The sequence below is a fragment of the Orycteropus afer genome, unplaced genomic scaffold (assembly GCF_000298275.1).
Source record: "Orycteropus afer afer isolate SDZICR_OR568_19922 unplaced genomic scaffold, OryAfe1.0 scaffold00106, whole genome shotgun sequence".
NCBI classification, from domain to species: Eukaryota; Metazoa; Chordata; class Mammalia; order Tubulidentata; family Orycteropodidae; genus Orycteropus; species Orycteropus afer.
In genome coordinates this window covers 6860548-6888286 of record NW_006921693.1, presented here as the reverse complement: position 1 = coordinate 6888286, position 27739 = coordinate 6860548, and the positions used below count along the sequence as shown (strand labels likewise).

The following is a 27739-nucleotide window of genomic DNA, read 5'->3' as shown; positions in this document are numbered from 1 at the left end:
AGGGATGGACACTGAGAAGAGGTAACTATGGGGAGGAAGTGGGAGGGAAGCTGTTGCATTGTGGTAAACTGTGGTCAATGTCATGAGACAAAGTATATGTAAACTGCTATATAGAAAGTGAATTTGCTCTGTAAATCTTCACCAAATCACGATAATAAAAAAAAAGAAACTAGTAAGCACCTTCAGAGACCTATAAAGTCAAAAGAACTTTAGAGAAACTAAGTTTACAGCTTATTTCACCAGTTGGCACTCGATATTCACACAAGCATTATGCAGTTTTAGTGTTTTCTCTCCCTCAGTTGCATCACACATAGATTTAGATTCGATGACTATTTATACTCTGGCAACGGTTCTCAAACCTTAGCCTGCATCCGAATCCTCTGGAGGGCTTGGTAAAGCCCAGGTTACTGGGCCCCACTCCAGAGTTTCTGTTTCAGCAGGCCTGGGGTGGGGCCTGGAAATGTAGTTCTAAAAACCTGCCAGAAGCTGCTGCTGCTGGCCTGAAGACCACATTCTGAGAATGACTGGTCTGTTTTACCAGCCAGACACAACCAGGAATCCAAACAGAAGTGACTGATGAGCAAAGGGACCAGCAGCGATCCCCAGTGTCCTGGTCGCACAGGGAGAAGATGGGCAGGAAGATCTTCCCTCTGGCACACACTTGCCACACCTAAGCACAACGCACCTAGATGTTTTTGAAATGTGAGTATTTACACAATGGGAAGTTCACACACGCATGCACACACACAGAGTGAAAATGTGGAAAAGCACCCTCCAATGTGCTCTCGGAGCCTGATAAGTTTAAGTGGAAATATTCTAAGAACCCAGTGGAACATTAAGCACATATAATTTCTGCAAATTTGTATTTGTCCTTATTTGGGTACATGAAAACTCTCTACTGAATTACCTGTTATATGCAGAAAGCTCTGAGAAAGGATTCAAGTTTAAGCACACTAAGCTATTTTAAAAAACTGACTCTGTTCATAAAATGGAAATAAATCAGGAAAACTACCCCTGCTAACTTTTATTGCATATTAAGGACGCCATCAACTAGGAAAGGAGGGCTCTTTTGCTCTGTCAAATAAATATATTTAAAAGCTAGTAAACAGAATTTTAAAAAGGCCATCAGAACAGAATTAAGTGCCAAGCTATAAAAAATATGGGGAAAATCACTAATAGTTATTTACTGCTATAGAGATTTAACCAACTGAAAGGGAAATAATATAAATATTTTCAAAGGCTTCATTTCCAATACTTGACATTTCAGATTTTGCAAACATTACAATTATTGTCAAACAAAACTCAGACTACATTAGCAATGGTTTAAAAAAGGGAGCAATTTAATCATTATAATACAGATTGCTTTAGGAGGTTTTTAAACGTGTAAAAGAAAAAAAAGTTTAGTGCATTAAATTGGTACAGTCTTTACACTGCTTCTTTTTTTAAAAAAGTTAACAGTAGTATGAAAAAAAGCCACCCACAAAGCCAGCTGTCTGAGTGAAGTGTTTTGGAATTTCTAATAAAGCTATAGTTAAAAAAGAAAAGTTCATAAAAATCAAAGCAGCATGCATATTCAAGGCTTTTTCATAACATTTTCATTAGCTGACAAACATTTAGGTTAAAACCAAGAGCTTAATATTTATTATTCATTAAATTAGATAAAATAATAAACTGGCCAACCCCACTACATCTGGTCACTCAAAAAAACATTTTAAAATCCAAAGCTAATTAAATCGAACATTTCTTCTAGAAGAAAGCATATTCTGAAAAATGGTCCTATAGTCACAAAAGGAAGGGTCCTTCTCAGCAAGAATGAACAGCACCGGTCTTTACAAATAAGTTAGTAAGAACGCTGTCTCCTGGTATGGCAAGGGTTAAAAGCTAACTTTTAACTCATGGTCAGTTCAGAATTTTTTTCTCTGTTCATTCAAATTGTTACACAGATTTCACTGAAAGATAATTCTTGAAAATTCTGATCTGACTTCTGTACAAGCATTTCTGATATCCACATGATTGCTAAACAAAAAAAAAAAAAAAAGCAAAAAACAAAGCAGTAAGTATATATTTACTCTGATTCTTTTTCACATTTTTGGTACATTTATTTCAGAATTTCTCCTTATGCAAATTTATGCCAGTTTCTCTTCCTTCTTCTGTATTATCTTTAGTTTTAATAAAAAAGCAAATTAACCTTCTAATGACAAAAGTAACAGAAGTACTACAAGTAGTAATAGTAGCATCCACGACCGTGTTCAGTGTAAGAGCCCGTCCTCGAGGCCTGTGTTAGCACAAGATCGTACTGTTCCCAAATGTGTAAGCAGGCTGTGTTCACTTACACTGACATGGTACGAGTCCATGCACCACTCTTCACCTTAGTGCAGGGCCCTGAGAAGCAAAACAGAAATTAATCCTGTTTTCCTTCCTGTTTCTAACCATTTTAACTCTAAAATGTTTGGTCATTGAAGCTATCAGCTTAACTACCTATCAGAGAATACAGGCACTAGAGCCCATCTTGCTAGACATACAATAATCAGCTGGACAAAATATAAGAGCACAAGTGCTAGTGGTCATGAAACCCCTTCAGGACGTATAACAATCACATGTCTCCATCATATCAGAATAAAAATGTGCTGTAGTAAAACCTGGAATTGTACAAGGTGTTTCTCCGTTAGTGTGCTATTTACACTGCCGAAATCCCGCCAGCTGGAGCAGTTTAACTTTGGCACAACATACATTAAGTTCCGTCTCTTTTGGGTACTGAATCCTATTTTTTGAGTGTGTCTGCCCCCAAACGTTTTCAGTTTCATCAAAGGTTGGGCCCATTCACAGTAAATCAGACATCTTGAGTTGAAGGACTGATTCTCCTTTAACGCTTTAGGCAACTATAAAAGAAACACATTGTAAAAACTAAAATTTTGAAGGATACCATACTTGCATTGTTACCACTTTTAGAAACAAAAAATATATATAAATTAACCATGACAACATATCATGTGTATTTTCTTATTAAAACTGAGATCTCTTGCCACATAAATGTTACACAATACACTAGACTTTGTTTGGACTTACATGTTCTGCCTACACTAGCTTTGCTTATAGACATTTGTTACCTTATATAATAATTTAGGAAAAAAAAATTAGTAGGAAGTACCTATTTCATTGTCAGTATCTAATAAACAGACTGTGAAATCCTGTATTTTTCACTACTTCTATACAAAGGTCCAAAATCCACTGCCATCAAGTGGATTCTGACTCAGCAACCTTATAGGACAGAGTAGAACTGCCCCATAAGGTTTCCAAGGCTCTAGTCTGGAAGCAGAAGCAGACTGCCTCATCTTTCTCCTGCGGAGTAGCTGATGGGCTTGAACCACCGACCTTCTGGTTAGCAACTGAATGCTTTAACCACTGTGCCACCACAGCTCCTATACACAAAGGCAGGCATGCTCAAAAAGATACATGGAACTCGTTTTCTGTAATAACTGTTTTGGAAAGGTTGTGGGTTTTTTTGTTGTTTTGTTTTTGGTAAACTGAACCATATTTCACTGAATAATGATTTAGAAGAAACCTATAGTGAATTCTTTTTATAAGATATAAAATTATTTTATTAAGTCAGTGGTAACCTGCTAGTTATTATGTTTTACAATTCTAGATTTTTACATATTTAAAAAAGCAACACATGCTATAAATTGCATGCATCGCATTTATGATAGAAAGTTTTGAAAGGTGCAGCTTTCTGTGGACTTTCTCACCATACTTAATATCCATTACCATATTACTATCCAACGTAAGAATTATCCATACACACTTAAAGTAATATCAAACTAAACTGTAAAAGAGAACAGCGCCAACTCCCCACAAAATCACTGCAGAGGTTACTACAATAACAACAAAAATTCACTGCAGCAACAAGTTTGTTGATTTAATTCTGGCCGAGCACACATTCTTGTGTTTCACAATTAAAAAACAAAACAAAACAAAACAAAAAAAACCCTGTTAAAAATATTTTCTGCATCTAGGTCGGAAGAAAGTTGTCCTGAAGATTCCTGACATTAGGAACAGGACTTCCCTTTGGGATTAAGCAGCACAACATGGTGAACTTCTTGTGACTTACAGTGATTACAGTGGGATCTATACCCTGGAATGAGATCCATGCTGCTTATTAAATTCTTTGTTGTTGTTGTTGTTGTTATGTGCCATGGAGTCAGACCCGACTCATAGCGACCCCTCCTTGGGTTTCCCAGGCGGTATCACTACGGAAGTAGATTGCCCAACATTTCTTCCGAGGAGTGGCTTATTAAAATAGCTACGGTTTTAGTTTTCTGCCAGGAAAAAAAAAAAAAAATGTTAATTAAGAACAAAAACTAATACCTGGGGAAGGATTGCTGTGCACTAACATCAGTGTCTGGCACACATTAAGCTCTCTGTAAATATTGGTTAAATTAAAAAAAAAAAAAAAAATTCACTGCCGTGGAATCGGATCCGACTCACAGCGACCCCAATCTTCCTTCCGAAGGAGCGGCTGGTGGGTTTGAGCCGCCAGCCTTCTGGTTAGCAGTCAAGTGCCTTAGGCACTATGCTACCAGAAGAAATAAATAAAATCAGGGATGGAGACACGAGGGAGTCAAGGAAAGTGCATAAAATAAAAGAGCAAACAAGCAGAGAATTGGGGGATGTTTACATGTAAACAAGAGTCAGAGGGCCTGGGTCCCTTGGTCTGCTGCTGGGAGCACTGCAGGGATTTCTAAGAGCACAGGCCCTGTGCACTGCTGATCACTCACATGGACATTTCAGGACAACTGCACTGTTTTCAAAAAAGTACACTTTTATCTAGGAACACAGGAAACAGCGGAAGGAAAAAGATCTGTGTCACTGAACTCCAGAAGTATTCCAAATTGAAGGCATTTGACTGCTAACCAGTAGGCTGGCAGTTCAAACCCACCAGCCACTCCTCGGAAGGAGGGTTGGGCAATCAACTTCCGTAAAGAGACCGCCTCGGAAACCCAAGGAGGGGTCGCCTCGGAAACCCAAGGAGGGGTCTGACTCCACGGCACATAACAACAACAAATTCCAAATCAGGTATCTGACTACAGTATGATTTAAATTAAACCAACCTGTAAAAGAATTAAGATCTAAAGAGGGTTCCAAGACCTTTCAAATTTAAAGCGTATTTACTTCCATTTTTATGACTAGAAAAAGAGATTTTTAACCAGATGTAGTTTTTCTGCCGGTAGCAGTTTGTTTTATTTCCAAGAATGAAAAGACATATTAGGCAACTGCACTAATTTAATATCAAATCTGTTATTTACCTTTTAATTGCAGTATTTGATCTCTAAGATAGCAATAATTTATATCACACTTTTCAAAAGCAGATGCCACACAAGCAAACATGAATTTATATATGGCTTAGAATAGACCTTTGGCTTTTAATATTAAAATCAAATAATTTAATACATAAAACATTTAAAACTCTAGTTGAACATCTGGTAACCTTGTGGGGAGCAGGCAAGCAAACATTTAGGGTTTAGAAAATCCTGAAAAATACAATGAAGAAAAAAAAAAAGATACCCATTTTCCCCTAGTTTCCTAAAACTGAACAATCCTCACCCCTGTGGTAAGTCTTTCCTTCGGTACACTTTTCCCCTTCTTTTTAGTTTTCGTTTTTGAATTCTTTCCTTAAATAGGCAAAAAATGAAGCTTTAGTGAAGGGAGCGTTGCAAGAAATACATTTTCGTAATCTCTAATTTTTGTTTGTGAGTTCCGCCCCACCCCCACCAGTCTCCCTTCTTAGAATATGGGTAAACTTTCCCTTAGAACTGAGAAAAACACATTTCAGATGAAAAACAATTAAACCAACATTCAACTCTACATAGGAGCTCACAGTAATGGTAATAGTCAGTGGATACTTGAGGAGCCCCAATCTGCCGGCTGTCCTAGAGGCACCTCGTCTCTGATAGGCAAGGAAACGCCATTTCAGAGAAAATTATCAAAGGTGAAGGTGACTAATACAAGGGGACCCTTCTAAATGCAAATGACCATCAAGAGAGACTCAGAGGAAAACTCACGTTTCAGTCATCCGATTTAGAAAGCTTCCGCTTCACGTGCCGTGGGGGCTCCCAAGTGTCACTGTCGTCTGTTTCTTCTTCGTCCTCTTCCTGATCATCAATAATTTCATCCTCCTCCTCGTTGTCTTCAAACAATTCTATCCCTAACTCTGATCTGCGCTGCCTTTCTGCAAACCACTCTCTGACCTGCTCGTAGCCCATGTGTGATCTGTTGACGAGTTCATCAAGGTCTTGTTCATTCAGAAACTTGTGCTTCAGGTAGTAATCCTTAAGGATGGCTGTTCCGGTTTTAAACTTTATGAGCGACAGGCCCCTGTCCCAGTTGTTCATTCTTTTGCCCCCTCGAGGGCGCCCGCGCGGCCGGCCCCGGCCCCGGCCTTTGGGCCTCCCTCTGCCTCGCCTCCGGAGGTGGGACAGCCCGTTGAGGCCGCTCGAGTTGGCGCTCTGATAGTAGTAGTACCACTTGAGGTTGCCGTTTTTCCACGCGTAACGGGTGTCCCCAAACCAGCTCACGATGTCCGTCCTCGCGAGCCCGCTCTCCTTGGCCAGCTCGTCGTACTCTTCCGGTGACGGCCACTGCGTGCGCACGAACGCGCTTTTCAGCATGTGCAGCTGCTCGGGGGACTTTTTGCACACCTTGCCTGTGCTCGCTGGTTTAGGGGCCGCACCTTCGTCTCTGGGAGAGGTTTCCCCGCCTTCTTCTTTGGAACTGCCTGCGTTACCTTCATCTACTTCCGTTTTCCCTTCCTTTAAAGCTCTGCATTTATTCTTCTCTGTAAACCAAACATCAATTTCTCTTCTGGTCAGTTTGGTTTGCGCTCTTAACCTATTTAATTCTTCCTCTGTAAGCACGGAGCTGTTGAGAAAACTTGCCTGGAGGGCCCGAAGCTGCTCCACGGTCTTTTCTTTAAACTTCTGTGGGCTGAAGTCAGGCACAGGGGTCCAGGATGGCTTGGGCTGCGAGGTGACGCCAGGGGGCGATTCCGTGGTTTCATCACTGGAGTCGATGACAATGGTGGAGGGCTCACTGTTGACATGCAAGCACTGATTACTCTTTGAGTTTCTCTGGTTGTACCTGGTGTCACTAAACCATTTTTTAATCTCTCCTTTCGTCAGGCCTGTGATTTTCATAAGTCTGATAATTTCGGAATCATGGGGAAACTGATTTTTAAGGTAGCTGACTTTTAATTCTGCCAGCTGCTCTTTAGTCTTTTTGGCCCGGATGCCAAATGAGTCAGGGTTTGCCAGTGGGGTTTCATGCTTGACGAGCTGAGCTGCCGGAACTGCCGCAGGCGCCCCAGCTGCTGGCTTCGTTTCTGTGACTGGCTGAGCACTGGGCACCTGGCTTTTCTGTACGTTTGTCTGATTTGGAACTCCTGCCACTGTCAAGGCTATAGGGGCTGTGACTGGCAAGGTGTTGGTTCCAGCTACCTGTGTAAGGACCAGGCCTGGCTGACCGACTATTTGGCATGTCTGTAAAATGGATGGTAAACCATTACTCGCTGTGGAAATGTGTGTAGGGATAACGGTTATGGTCTGAGGTACAGTATGTAATGTTCCATTGAACTGTTTTCTTCTTGCCTCCTCCACCTCCTCCGGAGTCCAACTAACACCATGTTTGAGGCGTTGGGCTGAAAACCATATCTTGATCTGCTCCTCTGTGTATTTTGCTTGAGCAGAAAGGATGGCAATTTCTGACACTGTGGGATAAGGGAATTTGTTGTAGGTGTTAAGCAGAAGGGGGTTGTTATCCAATGCAGTATTGTAGGTAGGGATACTATTAACAGGGATTAAGACTTTGGGAATCAAGTTCGAATTCTGCTGAGCTGACATGGCAGTTATCACCTGTGCTAGCCCAGGAAGAACCGCTGCTGGAGTCACTACTGTGGTGGCAGTGTTCGGATGTATTCTGTTTGTAATGGAAGTACTGGTATTAGATTCAGAGGCTGAAGAACTTGGGTTTTCTACGGTTTCTTCGTGGTCTGGTTTGATTCCATTCTCTTTCTCTTCAGGAGCATCTTCAACTGAGTTATGAACTGTAATCCGTTTGTTTTCCACTTTATTCTTGATCATTTTCATAATGGGAGTTTTACTGATAGATATTCCTGCAGAAGAAGCGTCTGTAGATTCCACTTGCTCTGAATTCTCCTCTTTAACAAAACTACCGTCAAAAGTCAGATCGTTTATTGTTTGCTCAAAGATTGTCTGGTTGTTACGTTTCACCATAGTCAACTTGAAATTCTCCTCCCCCGGGTGATACTTCAGATTATGCTCAGAAAGTGCGTCATACCTTTTGGTAAGAAAATTGCATTCGACACAAACATAGGATGAATTTAGCACAACATTGGGATGTTCAGAATCCACATGAAAAGTAAACATATTGAGATCTGGAGTTTGAAAAGTACAATATTTACATTCATAGCCGCCTTCCACCTTTTTGTGTTGCTGATTGTCAGAATCCACAGACTCATGAGCTTCTTCGTCACCTGAGAGACTCTCTGCTCTGGTGTTTTCTATGGGCGTTAGAACAGGAGGACCTTCATCCAGATCTGATACCAACTCGAGGTCTGGGTCCTGCTCACTGGCAAGGACCATGCAGGGTGTTGTTGATTTTCGCCTGCTTGCCATTCTGATGTTGCAAGGGGGGAGGGGGGAGAGCTCAGTGGTGGTTACAAAGCATTGAGGCTTAAAACTGTCCAGTATTCTTCATTTGAAAACAATGGCTGTTGGTCCTTCAAGTCCATTTTCGTGTTCAACAAGTCTTGTTAGCAGTTTTTTCATGGTGTAGTCAAGTAAAGAGCTTATTGTTGGCAGATAAAATATTGCAGAACTGCTGAAATTGTTGAAGCCAAACTCCAATCACCTACATCAAAATAAATTTTAAAAATGTTTTTAAATGAGTATGATCTTATCAACAAATTACAGTTACACTTCACTTATATGAAGTTGCTAGATAGCTCAGTTATATAGATCTAGAAAAAGACAAGAACCAGGAAAAAAAGTCTTCAAAATAGATGTCTTCAAGCTGACTCACTGAAGGTCATGGACTGTCCTCATAGGTCAGCCCCCGGCTTGTTTATTTGGATCTTTTAGCAGCTATATATTGGAAGGGAAGGGAGGAAGGGGCCTGCTATTGGCAAGTACCCTGTTACCGATCCCTATGACCAATGTGAAATGACAATCTGCTCTCAAGGGAGAAACTTCAGAAACTACAGAAAGCAGTCGTAGACACTCCAAAACAATGGGCACTATGTGTATAAGAAATTCAGTCCTTTTTTTTTCCTTTTTTTCTTCTTTTCTTTTTTTTTAAATTGTGATTTGGGTGAAAATTTACAGAGCAAATTTACTTTTCATACACTTTGTCTCATTCAGTCCATCATTTATGTCCTCTTCCTATAGATCTAGCTCACTAGTCCAAACACACGCCCAAGTAAGGCAAACATAGCATACCAGGATTAGAACAATCAAAATTCCAGAAACTAATTCTTCATCCTTCTCCACATAATGCTACCAGAATTTGTAAGACATGTCTAAGACATGTCTAATCATATCATCTCCTTACTTTAAGTTTACGATGAGTTCCCCAGCTGAAAGAGTAAAGCCCAAATTCCTCAGGGCACATCTATTTCCCCACACAAGCTGGCTCCAGCCCCACTCTCCTGCCATCTCTCTCTCCTCACTCCTATCTCCTTAGGCTGAGGCACACCAAAGGCGATTGCTGTTCCAGGGACACTCAACATGTTAGACCTATGCTCAGGCTACTCCTTATGCTGGGGCATTCTTCCATTGTTTGAGCACCTGATGAACTCTCTGCAGGCCCTATAGATCACCTTTGTCTTTAACTGACCCTATCTCCCCTCTATTTCCTATTCTAACACTTACCATATTATAGTAATGTTACATTTCTATTCCCCCATCCATATACCACATCCATGACCCACGATCTCCCTATTATAGCTGTTGTATCTCATGCATTTTATATATATACACACACATATATATATATATAAACCCACTGCTATCAAGCCGATTCTGACTCATAGCAACCCCTTGTTGGGTTTCCAAGGTTGTAAATCTTTATGAAGTAGGCTGCCTCATCTTCCTCCCATGGAGTAGCTAATGGGCTTGAATTGCCTACCTTTTGGTTAGCACCCGATGCCTTAACTACAATACCACCAGAGCTTTTATACATACATTTGGTATCAGCTTTACTGGGATATAACAAAGCTACCCAAACTCCAGATCAAACCAGGGACTTTTAGGTCTTCAGTCTAACATCCTACCAGTTGAGCTATTTTGGCTGACTTCTCATTCATTTTTATATCTTCTTTGCATACAAGAAGGCTGACAGTAAGTATTCACTAAATTTTTAATAAATTGAACTAAAACAAATAGGAAAACAGTTCAACAAAACTCAATATGTCCTGAGGACCTCAACATGGAGAACATAGCTGAAATGCACAATGACCTTAAATCATCAAGAAAAAGTTCATTATGTTTATAAAATACATTTTAATACATTTTCTCCCCAAAAATATTTCAAATAAAATGTCACAATAAATCAGTTAAAGTTTGTGTACTTCTGACATTTAGACCAAGTGAAAATGAATTAAACGAGTGTCTCGTTTATTCTCCGTCCAAAATTAGAGCTATTTTCATTGACCAGCATCATCCTTGTCGTCCTGAATTGAGCAGAAGAAAAGCCGGCTTCAATAGAACCATGTAGAAATGATGACTGAGATCACAGAGTAAAGCCAGAAGGCCTCTAGGATGAGAGATACTGACTCACAAAGGGGAGAAATGGCGTTAGGAAACAGAGGTATCCCAAGAGAATGGCCTGCCTTTGGAGGCTGAGTTCCTGCTCACTGGAATGACTCAGATTCAGAGTACACCTCCACTTGTTGGTTCAAGAAGCAGATGGGAAGTCAAGCTAAATGTTCTCTCATCCGACGCCCACATTACAGTGAAACCTGGGAGAGGTGGAACTTGACAGGACTGCCTTGTTTTTCTGCGTCTCACAAGTTTTCTGCCTTTGACAGGGTGCAATCCTAGCACTTTTCTGTCACTCTCTATTAGTAGAAAATGCCTGTATTTTCCTTCTCTGATAGGTTCCAGCTTTCGTAGGTTTTACGGTACAAAAGTAAAAGCCTCCGCTTCATAATTGCAACAACAGTATTTGTCATCCCAATATCCTACTCTCAAAGATTTCATGCTTTTTTCTAAAAACTCCTTTGATTTCTAAGAGGTTATAAAGAAATTTAATATTATTTCTTAACTGAATGTTTTAAACTAGTAATAGCTCTTGTCAAATAGACAAATAGGAGTCACCACTATTTTTCGCAATCTCAACATAGCTGATCACCACTTGCCATTGGAAATCAAAACCCAACAAAGCGCTAAAGAAGTACAACAATAGCAAATGAGCAGCTACGATATGTTGGACAGTGAAGAGAATTATTGAAAGGCAAGAAGTAAGCTATCTTGTGACTGTTATTCTCCTGGAATCTGAGAGAGCTTAAATCTAGTTAGGCTATACTAATAACTAGAAGAAAAAGATAAGGATTTATTTTCTGAAAGTACCTTTCCTTAAAGCGGTGGTTTTCAAACTTTACTATGTTAGGCAGTAGGACCCCTCCAGATAAAACTCTATGAGAAGCTCCAGCACAGAACAGATGAAATAGTAGCTTTCTGGTTGGAGGTGCCTAGAGGCTCAACCATCCTGTTCCCATCGATGCCCTTCCCAGTCCACACTGCCAACTCTGAGGAGTCCAAGATGTGCTTGAAAGCCTTTGTCCTAAAAATTTCAACATTTTAAAGGCAATATATCAGTTTCATCCAAAACCCTTCTCAGTTAGTACTGCTGAGCCATGAAATTTGAAAACTAATTGAGTGAATTTACTGTGTCCTTTCAGTTTGTTTCACTGTAGAAGGCAGGCCTGGGGTATACAAGGGTACAGCAAAGTGGTGGCAGGAATAAAAGGTACAGAAGAGAAACCCAAGGACCTAAGGTCCCTTTAATATCCTGGCTCAGTAGCCTTCAGGGTTAAACTTATTATTTTTTAATATTATCTAGAATAAAAGCAGGAATATGCTACCAAATTATTACTTTTCATTTTCTTCCTACTAGCTCACTAACTCAGAGCTGTCAGTATGATTTTACAAAAATAGAAATAAACTTGAAAAGCTTAAACATTTTTTTGCTAAAGTCATGGAAAGCACAAACGATTTACGTATTATTTTATAATCCGGCGCTATAGATCCAAAGTTGTGCTTTTTCTTTTGGAAGTTTTGGTCTTAACAATATAACTAAATAAGCTGCTTAACAGAGAGGCATTAAAAAAGACAAGAAAAGAAGAAGGCTTACTTGAGCAATGCAAGAGGCTAAAAATTTGATTATCTTGGCTATTTTAGATTGCTTCAGCTTCTGATCACATTTTATTCCGAGTCACGTGGTGGTGGTAGGTGCTGCTGAGTCGGTTCCCACTCACCGTGCGACAGAACCAACACTGCGCAGTCCTGCAACAGCCCCTGTTGTTGCTGTGCCTCCATCCACCATCGCAGCCACTGTGTCCATCCACGTTGAGAGTCCCATCCTTTTTTGCTGACCCTCTCTTTACATTATGGCCTGCATATATTCACATTTTGAGAGTTGTTCTTGGAAACAGTAAAACAGTTACTTAGTTGTTGTACAGAATATAAATAGAACTTTTTAAAGTATACTTTAAAAATTTGTTTCCTGTGGATATTTTAGCTCTGGTGGCGTAGTGCCTAAGGCATCTGACTGCTAACCAGAAGACTGGCAGTTCAAATCCACCAGCCACTCCTCAGAAGGAAGACTGGGCAATCTATTTCTGTGGTGAAACTGCCTCGGAAACCCAAGGAGGGGTCACTATGAGTTGGGACTGACTCGACGGCAGTGAGTTTGGGTTTATTTTTTTCTACTTTACCAAACATGATATCCTTCTCCAGGGACTGGTCTCTTCTGACAACATGACCAAAGTACAAGAGATGAAGTCTGGCCATTCTCACTTCTAAGGAGCATTCCAGCTCTTCTTCCAAGACAGATCTGCTCATTCTTCTGGCAGTCCATGATACATTCAGTATTCTTCACCAACACCACAATTCAAATGCTTCAATTCTTCTGTGGTCTTCTTTATTCATTATTGAGCTCTCACGTGCATATGAGATGATTGAAAATATCATGGCTTGAATCAGGCACACCTAAGTCTTCAAAGTGACATTTTTTGTTCTGTGAAAGTTTGAAGAGGTCTTTTGCATATTTGTCCAGTGCTAATATGTCATTTTATTTCTTGACCGCTGCTTCCATGGGCATTGATTGTGGATCCAGGCAAATTTAAATTCTTGACAACTTCGATCTTTTCTCCATATATCATGATGTTGCTTATTGGCCCAGTTGTGAGGATTTTTGTTTTCTTTATGCTGAGGTGCAATCCATACTGAAGGCTGTACGTAGTCTCTGATCTTCACCAGTAAGTGCTTCAACCACCTAGACATACTCTTCCTTCTTTGCTTCTAAAACTGTTTGCTCATCACAACTTACCTTCAGGTTCCCCATGATTTCTCTAACAAAGCCAGAGTCAGTCTGTTATTTACAGGAAACTGAAGATTTCCAAAGAGCCTCAAGATTTGGTCCAATGGCTCAATCTGAGTAACATGGGCATAGCCTAAAGCCAGATCAAAAAGCAAAGAAAGACATCCTCAAGGTTCTTATGATAAAGTCATAATTTTGGAGACAATAAGGACCTAGTACAATTGCCCCATTTTTATGGAAGAAGTAACCCAGGCCCAGAGGATTTCATTCATAGAGGCATGTGCTATAGGATAAAACCACAGGTTTTAGAGTGGCTTCTGTTACTTAGTAGTAGGTTACCAGAAAAGTTACTCAATTTCAACCCCAGTTTTATCATCAATAAAACCAAGATTCATGAATTCAACACATTCTTTCAATAACTATTTGGAGAATGTCAGCCATGTGCCAGGCACCATGTTAGGCGCTGGGATGTTACCGCGTGACCAAGACATGCTGTCTCTGCTGTCAGATCCTACCAATCTATCTGGTGAACCAGCAGTAAGCAATTGTTTAGAATAACTATGACCAACACAATGAGAGAGGATGTATCTGGAAGTATACAAGCTTGTTGTAAGAAGCTTCTAGAAAAGAAACAGAAAAGGTTTCCCTAGAGAAAGTAGGAAGAATACCATCTACCTCAGAGGCTGAGCAAACAAAAATGCTTCATCTATTCTGGTACACAGGAGATGCTTATTATGGATTGAGCTGTGTCCTCCAAAAATCTGTGCTGTAAATCCTAATTTCTGTGCTTGTGGCTGTAATTCCATTTGGGAATGGGTTTGTTATGTTAACGGCCCAGATTAGAGTAGGTTGTGTCTTGAGTCAATCTCTTTTATTTATTTTATTTTATTTTTTTAATTTTATTTTGATTTGGGTGAAGATTTACAGAGTAAGTTCACTTTTCATACAGCAGTTCACATATACTTTGTCTCATGTCATTGACCAAAATTTACAATGCAACAGCTCCCCTCCCACTTCCTCCCCATAGTTACCTCTTCCCAGTGTCCATCCCTCCATACTCTTCTGCACCCTGAGCTGTCTCCCTGTGCATAAGCAGCCCTTCCTTCTCCCATGATTGCTCTCTCCAGGGCGTGTGTCTACTTGAGGTAAATGTTTAATGAGTCAATCTCTTTTGAGTACGTCTTCAAACTGGTTCTGAACAGTTCAGTCATGGCCAGTGGAAACAAGGGCAGCACAGGCATTGCATAGCAAACAGGCAGCAGTGCCCATCTTAAGATGGCGGCTGACTGCACCACTTTGAATGTGCGCCAGCCTCCACAGCCGAGCGGGGCACTGCTGCCTGTTTCCTACTGGGGTCAAAGCTGATGCACAAGAGATATGGTTGCTGAGCGATGCCTACACTGCCCTTGTTTCCACGGGCTATGACTGAAACATTTCAAACCGGTTCAAAGCCCTGCTTTTGAGATAAAATTCTTTTTGGGAGAGGAAGAAATACTATTTATTTAGTATCATACCAAAAAAAAAAAAAAAAAAAAAGTTGCCATCCATCGAGTCGATTCTAACTCCTGGCAATGCCATGTATTGTAAACTGAGCTCCATAGGGTTTTCATAGCTGTGACCTCTCAGAAACAGACAATGCTGTCCTTCCCAGGTGCCTCTGCCTGGGTTCCAATTGCTAGCCTTTCAGCTAGTAGCCCAGCATTTAACTGTTTGCAATAGCCAGGGACTCCTAGTATCACATACACACTCTCTCTCTCTCTTCTTTTTCCTAAAGCAACTTAATTAGCTGATAAGGCATACAAATTGAACAAAAGCGGAAGGGTAAAAATGCAGAATAAGAACTTCTCTGGTATGGTTCCAACTCATCAACTTTTGTCATTAAAGTGCAATGGGGCTGGGACAGGAAAATTGCTTTTAGCAGATAGACATCATCTTCTCTGAAGGTCAACTACAAACAAAGCTCAAAATCAATCTGGGGAACCTTGTACTATTTATCTGTAAAAGGGGGTAGAGGTCAGTTGCACAACTAAGCAGTTGGATAGCTTTGCAATTAAAACACAATTAAACTTCCATTTGACAATGAAAGAAAAAAGTATGCTTTACATGCATCTATTCCTGTGAACATGATATTTGGTTCATCTTTCAGTAGAAAAATATGTTAAGTAAGTGATCAAATCAATTTATTGTTACACTGACATTAAAAATGAGAATCAAAAAGAATAAGGAATATGGAAAAATATTTACTCAATATACTGTTAAATACAAAAAATCTGAACATTGTCATCTAATTCTAACAATGGGAAAAGTATCTATGCAAATCTGTAGACAAAGACTAGATGAGAATAAAAAAAATTCAACTTGCATATGAGATTATGGGTGAAATTTATGAATGGTATTTACAAGTTCTCTTTAATATTGCTACAACATTGCTTTATTATAAAATAAATAGTTTAGGGCCTAAAATTGGAAACAGACTAAAGTATTCCCATGGCCATTTATCTCAAGCTGGAAACAAAGTTTCCTTTCTATTCCTTAAGGCAAAAACATGTGCTACATAAAGCTTTTTCTAGAGGGAGCTGGAATCCCTCAGTGTGGAGCTGTAGTCACTCCATGAGAAGTGGAACCGGTTCTAAAAGCTCTTAAAATCACCCATAATCCTTAGGGTGTACTTCTAAGCCGAGCCAATCTCCACGTATCTATTTGTATACTTCATCAATTCATCATTCCAAACTCACTGAAATAATCACAACAAAGTTGTTTTATAGAAAAGCACTTAATGAAAGTAAAATTTATTTCATCCCAGTCTAAAAATCTGGGGCAGTTCTTACATAGTTTTTACATGATAAAAACTAGATTCCCAGGGCCTAACACAGTATCTGGAATCCATGGGTGGCACAGTTAAGGGCATGGCTACTAAATGTAAGCTGGGTGGTTTGAACCCACGCAGAAATGCCTTGGAAGAAAGCCCTGGTGATCATCTGGAAGGTCACAGCCATGAAAACCCGATGGAGTGCAGTTCTACTTGGCAACACACAGTGCCATCGTGAATCGGAAATGACAAACAGCAATTGGTTTGTTTGCCTGTTTTTTACTTAACACGGTGCTTTACAGGACTCCAGTAATACTTGCTAAAAAAAATAAACCTTTAAAATAGATCTCCATAGTATATTATAACACATCTTATTTCATCAAACTAAACAGTCATTTACAGAGGAGCAATACAGAACAATCAATTGTACTTGCTCTACTGTGAGACTGCTTTCAGTAGCAAAAATACTGAGTCATGAAAATTACCTTGGTCATTAAAGTATTACAAATCCTTAAAAATTAGGATAATTATTTCCTTGTTCCATGAGAAAACTAGAATGGGGTTCTACTATATTTTTAAAGAGATTAAAAAATAAATCTTCAATGTAATAAATTATTTTTTAAAAAAAGGGGGGGAAAGCTTCAAACCAGTTCCTGCCAGTTCTGTCATGGCCACCAAAGCGAAAATGGAACAGATTCAAATTTGCAAAATGTGGCTGAACCTGAACAATAACAAGAACAGGAAAAAATATCGGTCAGCTAGAAATTTAATCTCCCTCTTAGAAAACAAGGCAACATGCACATTGCATAGTAACCAAATCTCTTGATCAACAAAGTCAGAAAAAACGGTGCCCAGCTCAAAGATGGAAGGCAACTGCACTGCTTTGAATGTGTGTCACTCTCCACAGTTGTGGCAGTAATCCAATCTCCTGCATCAGGCTCCTGGAAGGGCTTACTCTGCCTCTTCCGGGCCTCTCAACTCCAGGAGACTCAATTTTTCAATTCTTAATTTTTCCCACTCAAGTGGGGAAAACTTTCTAAATTTGGGTCTGTTCCGATTTTGCTTTGTCAGCCATGACTAAACTGGTTCAAACTAGTTCAAAGTCCTGATAAAAAGTTAGTGGAGTGTTTTAAATTCCATGCTTAATACTAAAACAAAAACAAACCGTACTTTTACAGTTAAGCACAGCCATAATTGCATCAAATTTCAAAAACTTCCATGTTTTGGCTCTCTTGTGCTTCAGATTAAATGATGAACAGATAACCATATGTTGCCCTCCAAACCTACTAGCATGGAGTTAATTCTGACTCACAGTAATGCTGCAAGGTAGAACAGAACTGCCCCACAGGGTTTCCAAGGTTGTTAAATCTTTACAGAGCAGCCTTGTTTCATCTTTCCCCCATGGCTGGTGGGGTCAAAGTGCTGACCTTTTGGTTACAGCTGAGCACTTCAACCAGTACACCACCTGGGCTCCTTCCCTAGTTAGCCACAAAAGCTTGTTATTTTGGTTAAGATGGTACATGAATAAAAACTTTGTTTTTTACACCAATGCTGGGTCAAAAAACAACAGGTCATGTTAATTTTAATCTAGCACCAACAAAATAAACCATTGTTAAGGTGGCAAAAATATACCTCCCGAGAACTCTTGGAAATGTCTTCATATACATCCTGAGAATTCTTAGGACTCTTAGGATTCTTAGTTTCATTTCTGCCTCTCAAGTCAGTCTGTTTAGCCAGGTGAAAACACTTATTTCATGCCTGTAATAGCAGTTCAAAGTTCAAAATCTGTCAAAATGGCAGAATGTCTAAAATAATAGCAGAAGCAAAGAATAAAGGGGTCAAATTCAAAGAAAGGATGGCCAAGAGGATACTTTAAAAAAAAAAAACTAAAAAGACATTTTGGCCTTTTATACATGGGACATTTTTCAAAGTGAAAATGTAAAAATATTTGGACACAATAAATTCTCAAAAAAAATTAAATGTGGAATTTGACAACCGAAATTTGTATCCACAGTAAATGTTTTTAAAGATCACTGGTAACCTAGAAAAACTACTTGAGAGGTAAACATCGAGAATATTGCCATAAATGGTCTCAAACCAATAAAACTTTAAGAATCAACGTGAACATAGACAGAAGCAAATGTGATGAAAGAAAAAGCATCTAAGAACCTGTGGCCAAAGATAATCTACTTTCAGAAGATCCCTTGGCTAACACCCGTCAAGGCTGCAAAGTCTAGGGACTATCCTTGCTACCAGTTTTTCTCCACCTGAGGAAGCAGACTTTATGACAGTAAAGCTGGACAGAGTTCTCCCGGCAGGCTCTGACCCCACATCTGAGAACTGGATGCTTCTGAAAGGTCTCATTCCAGGACACAAACATCCCAGTTTTCCACCTCCTGCTGCCATGCAGGTAGGTACGTAGCCTATCAGGAGTGGTACATGACTAGGACTATAATGGAAATCTCCTGTCTCTGTTAATGAAGTATCTGAGTATGAATCAAAAGTAATTTTTTGCGGCACAAAGCTTTTCCCTACCTTTTTCAAAGAGCTGTGTTAAATCTTTCACAGTCTCACACAAGAATTCTATTCTTGTTTCCACGTGAGATTAACATTAGGCTGAAAAACCATTCATCTGTCCTTTATATTCCCATTTATAAAATAAAGTAACTGAATATAAAGAACCTATTTCACTTTGAAAGATAATACCATTCAGTATTGGTAATGTCAACTTGTGAGAATGATATCAATTTTTTAAAAGTGAAAGTGAATGACATTAATAGTTACTGAATCTTTCCTAGTACTTTCTACAATCATCTAGAGTAACAATTCAATTGAAATATAAATATTTCAAACAGCATAATATATAATCTGATGGCTCCTGTAAAACTTAATTAATCAGATAAATAAAATATAAAAGCAATTATGTACAGATGTGTTCAAAACTTTAAATACTGGTATGGTTAACATTAATCAAATTATTTAATTATGAATATTCTATTCTTTATAATTACAATGAACTATTATTAGACTATATAGACTACACATTGCAACTATATTTTCAAGGATTATCACTTTCAAGTCTTAAAGTCTTTTTCTGCATATGGACAAAAGAACAGTAAAATTTCTAGATCAACTTCCCCAGGGTAGAAGGCCCTGCACTCATGACATTATTTGTCTTGTTTACCACTGGAACCACAGTACCTGGTGCAGTGCCTAGCACAGAGCAGATTTCTGCAAATACTAAATGAGAAATCCATTATAAATATACCACCTAAGACTTATTATGAAGTGTGATGCTGTCCACTTTGAAATTAAAACAGCTAATAGTCCTCTAAGTTGGAAAGAACATTTTTAAAAAGTGTTCAGTATATACCTGCTGATTTGAAAGAAAAGCTTTGAAAATTTCAGCCATAGGTAGCATCATGGAACCTGGAGTCAGAATCTATGGTACCTGAGTTTTGCCAAAACGATACAACACGTACTTGCCATGGCTTCCTCGGCATTCTGTTCTTCCAAGCAGAGGGTGTCCCTGCAGATCGGGAGGTGTTCAGCTCAAGCCATCATTACCAACAGGTCCAAAGAGCTATTTGCTTTCTCCTTCAAAAAAAAAAAAGGGGGGGGATTTTTATTATTATAGATATGATTCGGCCTTAGTTAGGAAAACTTTATGCTTTGGCTTTTTATAAATAAATGTCATTTTGAAGAAAAATTTAATTTCCTCACAGAAATTGTAAAAGAACTATCTAAAACACCAAACCTAATATTCATAGAAGGAACTCTGGTGGTTAAAGCACTTGGATGCTAACCAAAAGGTCAGCAGTTCCAACCCGCCAGCTTTTCCATGGGAGAAAGAGGAGGCAGTCTGCTTCCTACAGATTATAGCCTTGAAAATCCTCTGGGGCAGTTCTACTCTGTCCTAAAAGGTTGGTATGAGTTTGAATCAACTCGACGGCTGTGGTAAAACATCCATACCAACAAAAAAACAAACTCACTGCTATAGAGTTGGATCCGACTTATAGCAACCCCTCCTTGGGTTTCCGAGGCAGTATCACCACAGAAGCAGATTGCTCAATCTTCCTTCCCAGGAATGGCTGGTGGGTTTGAACCGCCAGCCATCTGGTTAGCAGTCAAATGCCTTAGGTACTATGCCACCAGCGCTCCTAAAATATCCACAGGAAACACAAATTTTTATAAAGTATACTTTAAAAAATTCTATTTATATTCTACACAACATCCAAGTAACTGTTTTACTATTTTCAAGAGTAACTTTCCAAATGTGAATATATGCAGGCCATAATGTAAAGACTGAGCTGTAGAAATGTGGAATTCTTTAAAACTAGGACACAAAGGTTATGAAAGACAATTAAACTAAGATTTGGGAGTTGGAGTATATGTTTATGTGTTTACACACACACCTACTGATAACCGTACCCTAATTTATTCTGCATTTATTGGAATGGAGAGAATACTGGTGACACAAGCCATTAATAACTTAAATAAGCTAACAGTATTCCACATCCCTAAACATGTGAGATCTTAGAGAGTAACTGATGTCTTACCAGCTAGCTTTTTCTCAAAAGCTACTACCACACGGTTTACAGCAAGTTCCCTGTGAAACATTAGTATTGTGCAATCAAACAAATGGGAAATAATTCTCTGAAAATTCAGATTTGTGTCCAAGAATGTTGTGGTCTATTATCTATAGCAGTTAAACCAATCAAGACAATTTCACAAAAACTGTAATTTTCTTTCTTACTAGAACAATGTACAATGCTTCTGAGGGTTCAAACATTTACTTTTAGTTTAAGCACTCAAACTCTAAACCGTAACAAATGGATATTAAGGAAGATGACATATCCCCAAAACATACTATCCTTTCATCTCTGCTGTTACTACACAGGAGCCCTGGTGGCACAGTGGTTAAGCGCTTGGCTATTATCCAAGAGATTGGACAGTTTGAACCCACCAGCCACTCTGCAGGAGAAAGATGTGGCAGTCAGTATCCATAAAGATTTACAGCATTGGAAACCCTACAGGGTAGTTCTGCTCTCTCTTATAGGGTCACTATGAGTCAGAATCAACTCAGACGACAATGGTTTGGATTTGGTTTATTACATTCAAGTCTTTTTAAGACAAGAAAGAATACAAATACACCAAACCTCTAGTAAAATACTTCTAGGGTAAGTCAAATCTTAGGCTAAATAATTATTACAGTGTTTTCATGAAAAGCAAAAGAGCATTTTCCTAGCAGGCCCAGGGGAACATCCTGTTCTCTGCAGCCTGGGGTTCTACAATTTCATTTCCTGGTATCTCCCCGTTCTGCCATCCTCAGCCATCCCTCTACAGGATGTCAGCTAAGAACAGAAGATAGGAAACAGCTGCCAGTGAGGGGAAGTTATTTTCCAAAATGAATTATTAATATTGTAGGCAACTGCTAACCTACTTGGATCCATTCTTAAATCACCCGGTAACTGTGAGCTGTTTTAGGGAATGAGAGTCTTGAGATGAGCTGCTGAGCGAGGAGACACAAGGCAACCAGAGGAGGAATGAATGAGCCCGCCAGTACTTCGGAAGGAAAGTTCTACTTGCCTGACGTGACTTCAGAACTGGACACTGGGATTAATTTGGAACACTGCTCTCTGATTTGAAGCCTTTTTTAAAATTTGAAATTAGAGTGAATTTCAAAAATTAAAAAAGTCATCTCAGCAATGTACATGATCTAACAAACAGAAAGGGTTGTTTTGGCAGAAGATGGACTATAAACAAAGATCAACAGCTTGGACTCTGGGATCAGACTGCCTGGGTTCACGTCTCAGCTTGTTCACATACTAGCTGTGTGACCTGGGAGAAGTGACAGCCTGTCTGTGCCTCAGCTCCCTGCTCTGTAAAATGGGGCTAGTAACAGTACTTACGTGGGCATTGCAAGTAGACATGCAAAGTGTTGGGAATATTGTGTACTAAGAATTTACACAGTTATGTACCAAGTACATACACAATGAATGCTAGATTTGTCTGACTTTTGTTTAAGATATTAACTTAAAGTTATAGCGCAAAGGACATCTTTGTTTAAAATTTGCTAAATGCTGAAACACTATCAAATATTTTACAAGTCTGGATAATAATCAATCAATCAATTTTATTTTCCATTTTCATACTTGTGAGTATATTAAGCAGTGCTGGAATAAATTGGATTTAACAGGTAGACAATCGATCATAATTTAACACCTCCCATATGCGCGCATGCACACGCGTGCACACACACACACACACACCCCAACACACCATTTGACTGCTAACCAGACGGCTGGTGGTTCAAACCCACCAGCCACTCCTCAGAAGGAAGATTGGGCAGTCTACTTCCATAGAAATACTGCCTCAGAAACCCAAGGAGGGGTCACTATGAATTGAATGGACTCAACGGCAGTAAGTTTGATTGTTTTTTCTGTATACACACACACAGGCTTTTCTCACCTTACCTTCAAGATGAATCATTCATTACTTTATGATGAATTTTAAGGAGTGTTTCTAGAACTACCACCACTCATCTGTCAGTCTGTTGTACTGTGGTAGCATGCCGTTGCTATGATGCTAGAAGCTATGCCACTGATATTTCACACCCTAGCAGGATCACCTATGGTGAACAGGTTTCAGTGAAGCTTCCAGATTAAGACAAACTAGGAGGAAAGGCCTGACAATCTACTTCTGAAAATTGTTGTTAGGTGCCATTAAGATGATTGCAACTCATAGTGTGACCTTATTTATAACAGAAGGAAACGTTGCTCCCTCCTGTGCCATTCTCACAATCATTGCTATGTTTCAGTCATTGTTCTAGCCACTATGTCAACCCATTTCATTGAGGGCTTTCCTCTTTTTCACTGACCCAGTGAAAACCTCATGGTTCGTAACAGCATACTGTCCAACATAGTGCTAGAGTGGGCAACGTTTCGCTCTGTTATACATAAGGCAACTAACAACAACAACACAGGCCTAACAAACCTCTGATATAAATAATCTTATCATCATGGTGAGAAGTCCATTCTCCCAAGTCTAGTCCATGCCCAGCAAAGTTTTAACAGACTGCTTTTTGGCAATATGAGATATGAAAGGGAAGAGGTTTAGAATGGAAAAAAAAAAAACATAACTATGAGTGAAATGCTTAGAAATATAAAACCTTCCTATCTCTTTCCATTACTCAAAACAACCAAAAATGGGAAAGAAGGATCTTTACAAGGGGAAGAAAGGGACTTAGAAAGCATATGTGAAATATGATATCAATATTTAATGACTTGTTATTTTATTTTAAATGATAATATATATAATATGGCTACCATTATAATATTTTAATTTTCCTAGCTAAACTCTGATACTATGAAACTTCAAATGGGCTTTTTTTTTTTCAATTTTGACTTCCTTAAATAAATTTTGGGAGCTCTGGTGGTTTAATGACTAAAGCACTTGACTGCTAACCAGAGGGCTGGCAGTTCAAACCCACCAGCCACTCCTCGGAAGGAAGACTGGGCAATCTACTTCCATAGTGATACCGCCTCGGAAGCCCAAGAAGGGGTCTCTATGAGTCAGATTGACTTGAAGGCAGCGAGAAATAAATTTTATTCTCTAATTGCTCATACATATTTCTTTTCCAAAGTATATCTTCATATTTGTTTAGACTAAAAGTATGTAACATCTGTCATCTTTTGAACCTTGAAAGCGTTATGCTGAGTGAAGTCAGTCAGTCACAAAAGGACAATATTGTATGATCCCACTTACATGAAACATCTACAATAGGCAAATGTATAAAGATCAAAATTAATTCGTGGCTACGGAGCCGGGTGGGAGGGAGGGAAATGGATCCTTGTTGTTCAGGGGACACAGAGTTTCTGTTAAAGGCAATGGAAATTTTGGAAATGGACAGTGGCAATAGTTGCACAACATCATGGGCATAATCAATGTCACTCAATTATACATGTAGAAATGGTGAAATGGCAAATGCTTTGTTACATATTTTTACCACATAAAAAACCGTATATTTTAAGATCAAGAAACTGACAACTACATAAAATTTACATGGTATATTTACTTAAAAATATAAATCTGTATAAAATACGCACGCACACACTGTCGTACAGTTGGATACAACTCATGTGACCCTTCCTTGGGTTTCCAAGGCAGTATCACTACAGAAGTAGATTGTCCAGCGTTCCTTTCGAGGAGTGGCTGGTGGGTTTGAACTGCCAGCCTTCTGGTTAGCAGTCAAATGCCGTAGGCACTATGCCAATACAGATCTCTGAAATGTCATCTCAAATGTATATCCTGATTAAGAGTTTAGTAATCTAAACCAGCAACTTTAGTCATGCAAATTTGGCTACTCTTGACTGCAAATATATCAGAGCCACAAGAAGATCATAAAACAGTAATATTGAAATACTGGCTACTATTCAAAGACTAGTATTACAGATTTTTACCCCCAAGAAATGTAATTTAAATTACTTTTGAAACTACAAAGGATGATTTATAAAGATTTTTAATTAAGACAAAAATTGAGACTTAAAAGTAGATGTGCTATGTTGGCTATGACCAAAAACAGTATAATAGATCATTCCAAAGACTTCTTAAATGATTGCATTTACTGAATATGGTATTAGATTAAAAACTGGCTCAACATTTAACTCTGCACACTATTAATATCCACATCAGTAGAACCTCTGTGCCCAAATCAATAATGCCTCAATATAAATGTTGTTGTTGTTGTTGTTATGTGCCGTTGAGTCAGATCTGACTCATAGCGACCCCTCCTTGGGTTTCCGAGGCAGGTATCACTATGGAAGTAGATTGCCCAACCTTTTGGTAATTTTTAAAGCATTTTCATATAAGTGTAAACCATAATTTAAAGCACACTAAGTCTCAAGTATCACTTTTTTGAACTCAGTTATCATTATAAGGACGGGGTATGATCCATCATAGCATCACCTTTCCATCTTCCTGTAAAACAGAATGTGAGAAGAGGAACCTCTCTAAAAGGAACCAACTCACCTGCGCTGCTAAGTTCATTAATGAAAGAACTGTCAAACTTGGTTCAGATCTATTGACAACAGGAACTTACAAGTGTCATGAAAGGTGAAGTAAGTGCTTCATCATTCCCGAGCCACTCGGTCCTACCCTGGTGAGGGCGCCCAGCTCGAGGGGAAGGCGCTCTTCCCAGGAGCGCTCTGTCACCAGCACAGGCGCACTGAGCTTTCAGCCTAAGCAGTTTCCAAACCATCTGGCACCAGTGCCACTCTGGTTCATCCAGCCTACTCTGTTCAGAACTGAACAGAAAACCAGAGCTACGTGCACTTTGGGGAAACCAAAGAACAGTACGCACATACAGTAACGTTCCAAGTGCACAGCTCTAAACTAGTTTATACTTGAAATGCCTTTTAAAAAACATTTCCATTGAAGATGTTACAGTTCTTTAACAATACCAGAATGGTTAAAGAAAGCTCTAAGAATCATAGCTGCCATTCGTTTCCCAAGACTTACTTCAATCCTCCCCCCATTTTAATCCTAATCATTGAATATAGCACTTGAAGAGGTAGTGCAACAAAAATTCATCCATAAATGAAATGAATGCTATTATTTTTACATTAAGACCCAAGAGTTTACATTTTGTTTTGCATACAATTAGTCTGCTTAGCCCTAAATTTCTTAGAGTAAGGAAAGAAAAACTAAGAAAAAACATTCATGAAGCCCTTTTTTCTTTGACGTCTGGCTGCCGCATTATTGTCTCTGGCAACACTGACATTTCTTTTGCTTAAAATCAAGAGTCAGAATTGCTACTTAAGAAATTACAATAACTGATGGGTATGGTAGGGCCAATATTCCTGTTAGAACCAACTCCTGTTCAAGGCTTACTAGTGATGCAAAAACAGATGACTATTTAGGATAATTTTTCAGAAACAAAGCTAATTCTCGTAGTACCCTAGAACGCAACTTCAAGCTTTCAAAGACTGAGAACCAATGACTGATGCCAACAAGCCTACATGTGCAGCCGTGTATACCCATGTCCATAAACACACCCCCCAAGCCAACAGTCCCTCTTCCTGGGAGGATTTCACTGTTTCTCACTAAAGTGACCATCTGTAGTTCCCAATCCTGCAGTTCTCCCTTTTCCGCTGTCTTCCCTCTTAACCTCCAGGAGAACTGCTTCTTCCTTGCAAGTTACAAGGAATCCCAACACCCCAATCACATTACAAATTTTCTACCAGTTAAGGTTTCCTTACATTTTTTCCCCCTCAAAGCTCCCTGTCATCTTTTTCTTTAGAGCTGTGGTGAGCTGACAGAAAAGCCTGTGGATTCCTGCCCTGCCCAGCCTCCTCCCTGCATTCCTCCTCCCTGCAACCCCCACCCCTCCTAATTCCCTACCCGAGTCTCTCCTGGAAGCCCTCTGGGCTTCACTAACCTAAACCGAGGAGAGCTACCAGAACCTTCCCCTTCTTCAGGGTCTTGTTCTTTCCTCACCGTTACCCACGTTGGGGATGGGGGGAGTCACACTGAAACAAAGAATTCCAAGTCCCTTTACTTAGAACTTTGGTGTGAATATGGGGGGGAATGCATCCTCTAGGGGTCTTCTCTCCTGCAGTTACACCCCGTTCCTCTCACGCCTCCCTCCCAGCCCTTCATTCTCTCCAAGGAAAGAGGAGACCAGTCCCTTTAGGCCCTAAGGCTTGGGCTGTGTCCCTTGGGTCAGTCTCCCCATCTCCCTTCTGGATAACATTTCCAGTCTCTTTCATTAACTTCTCCCTAAGTCCCAAGCCTTCCTCAAAATCGTTAGATAGCTCTTAAGAGCTCAGTTCGGAGCCTGAAGTGGGGCCAGCAGCCTTCCCCAACACTGGGGGTACAGCCTTTTCCCAAAGTGGGCGCAAACGCCTCCCCTTGAAGTGTTTCCCGGGGCTCCAGCCCCAATCTCAGCTTCAGCGGAAGCAGGTCTCCCCAGGGAGTCCCCACGAGGCGGCCACCGCCTCCGGAGGGCAGGGCTCCAGACCCCGTGGCACCGCCAGCAGCCTGCAGCGGTCCCCACCCCGGGGAACCCAGTCTTCACTCTCCCTCCACGATGCCAACTTGCTCAGTCCTCAGTGAGCTGGGGGCTGAGGTGTCCCTTGACAGAGGCCGCCCCCGGCTCCTTCCACGGCCACGACTCCCGAGAGAGCGCAGGAGGCTCGGGGTCTGTTGCCCGCGAGGACTCCGAAGCAGGCCCGTCCCCCCAACTGGACCCGCGCGTCGGGGTCGTCCCGCCGACGCCGGCCGGCTTAGCCCCCTGAGGTCCCTGCCTGGGGCCGCCCC

The 27739-nt window shown here is 40.0% G+C and overlaps 1 protein-coding gene across 1 annotated transcript; it reads right to left on the bottom strand.

The window, feature by feature from the left end:
• Positions 1–6062: 6062 nt before the first annotated feature.
• On the bottom strand, positions 6063–8687 carry ZHX1 (zinc fingers and homeoboxes 1). The gene has a single exon (XM_007943417.2). The coding sequence runs from the start codon at positions 8685–8687 to the stop codon at positions 6063–6065; it is 2625 nt and encodes an 874-aa protein (XP_007941608.1).
• Positions 8688–27739: the final 19052 nt, after the last annotated feature.

What these genes read in the sequence shown, in the direction of transcription:
- ZHX1 (XM_007943417.2), bottom strand. Translation starts at nt 8,687, where the DNA reads ATGGCAAGCAGGCGAAAATCAACAACACCCTGCATGGTCCTTGCCAGT.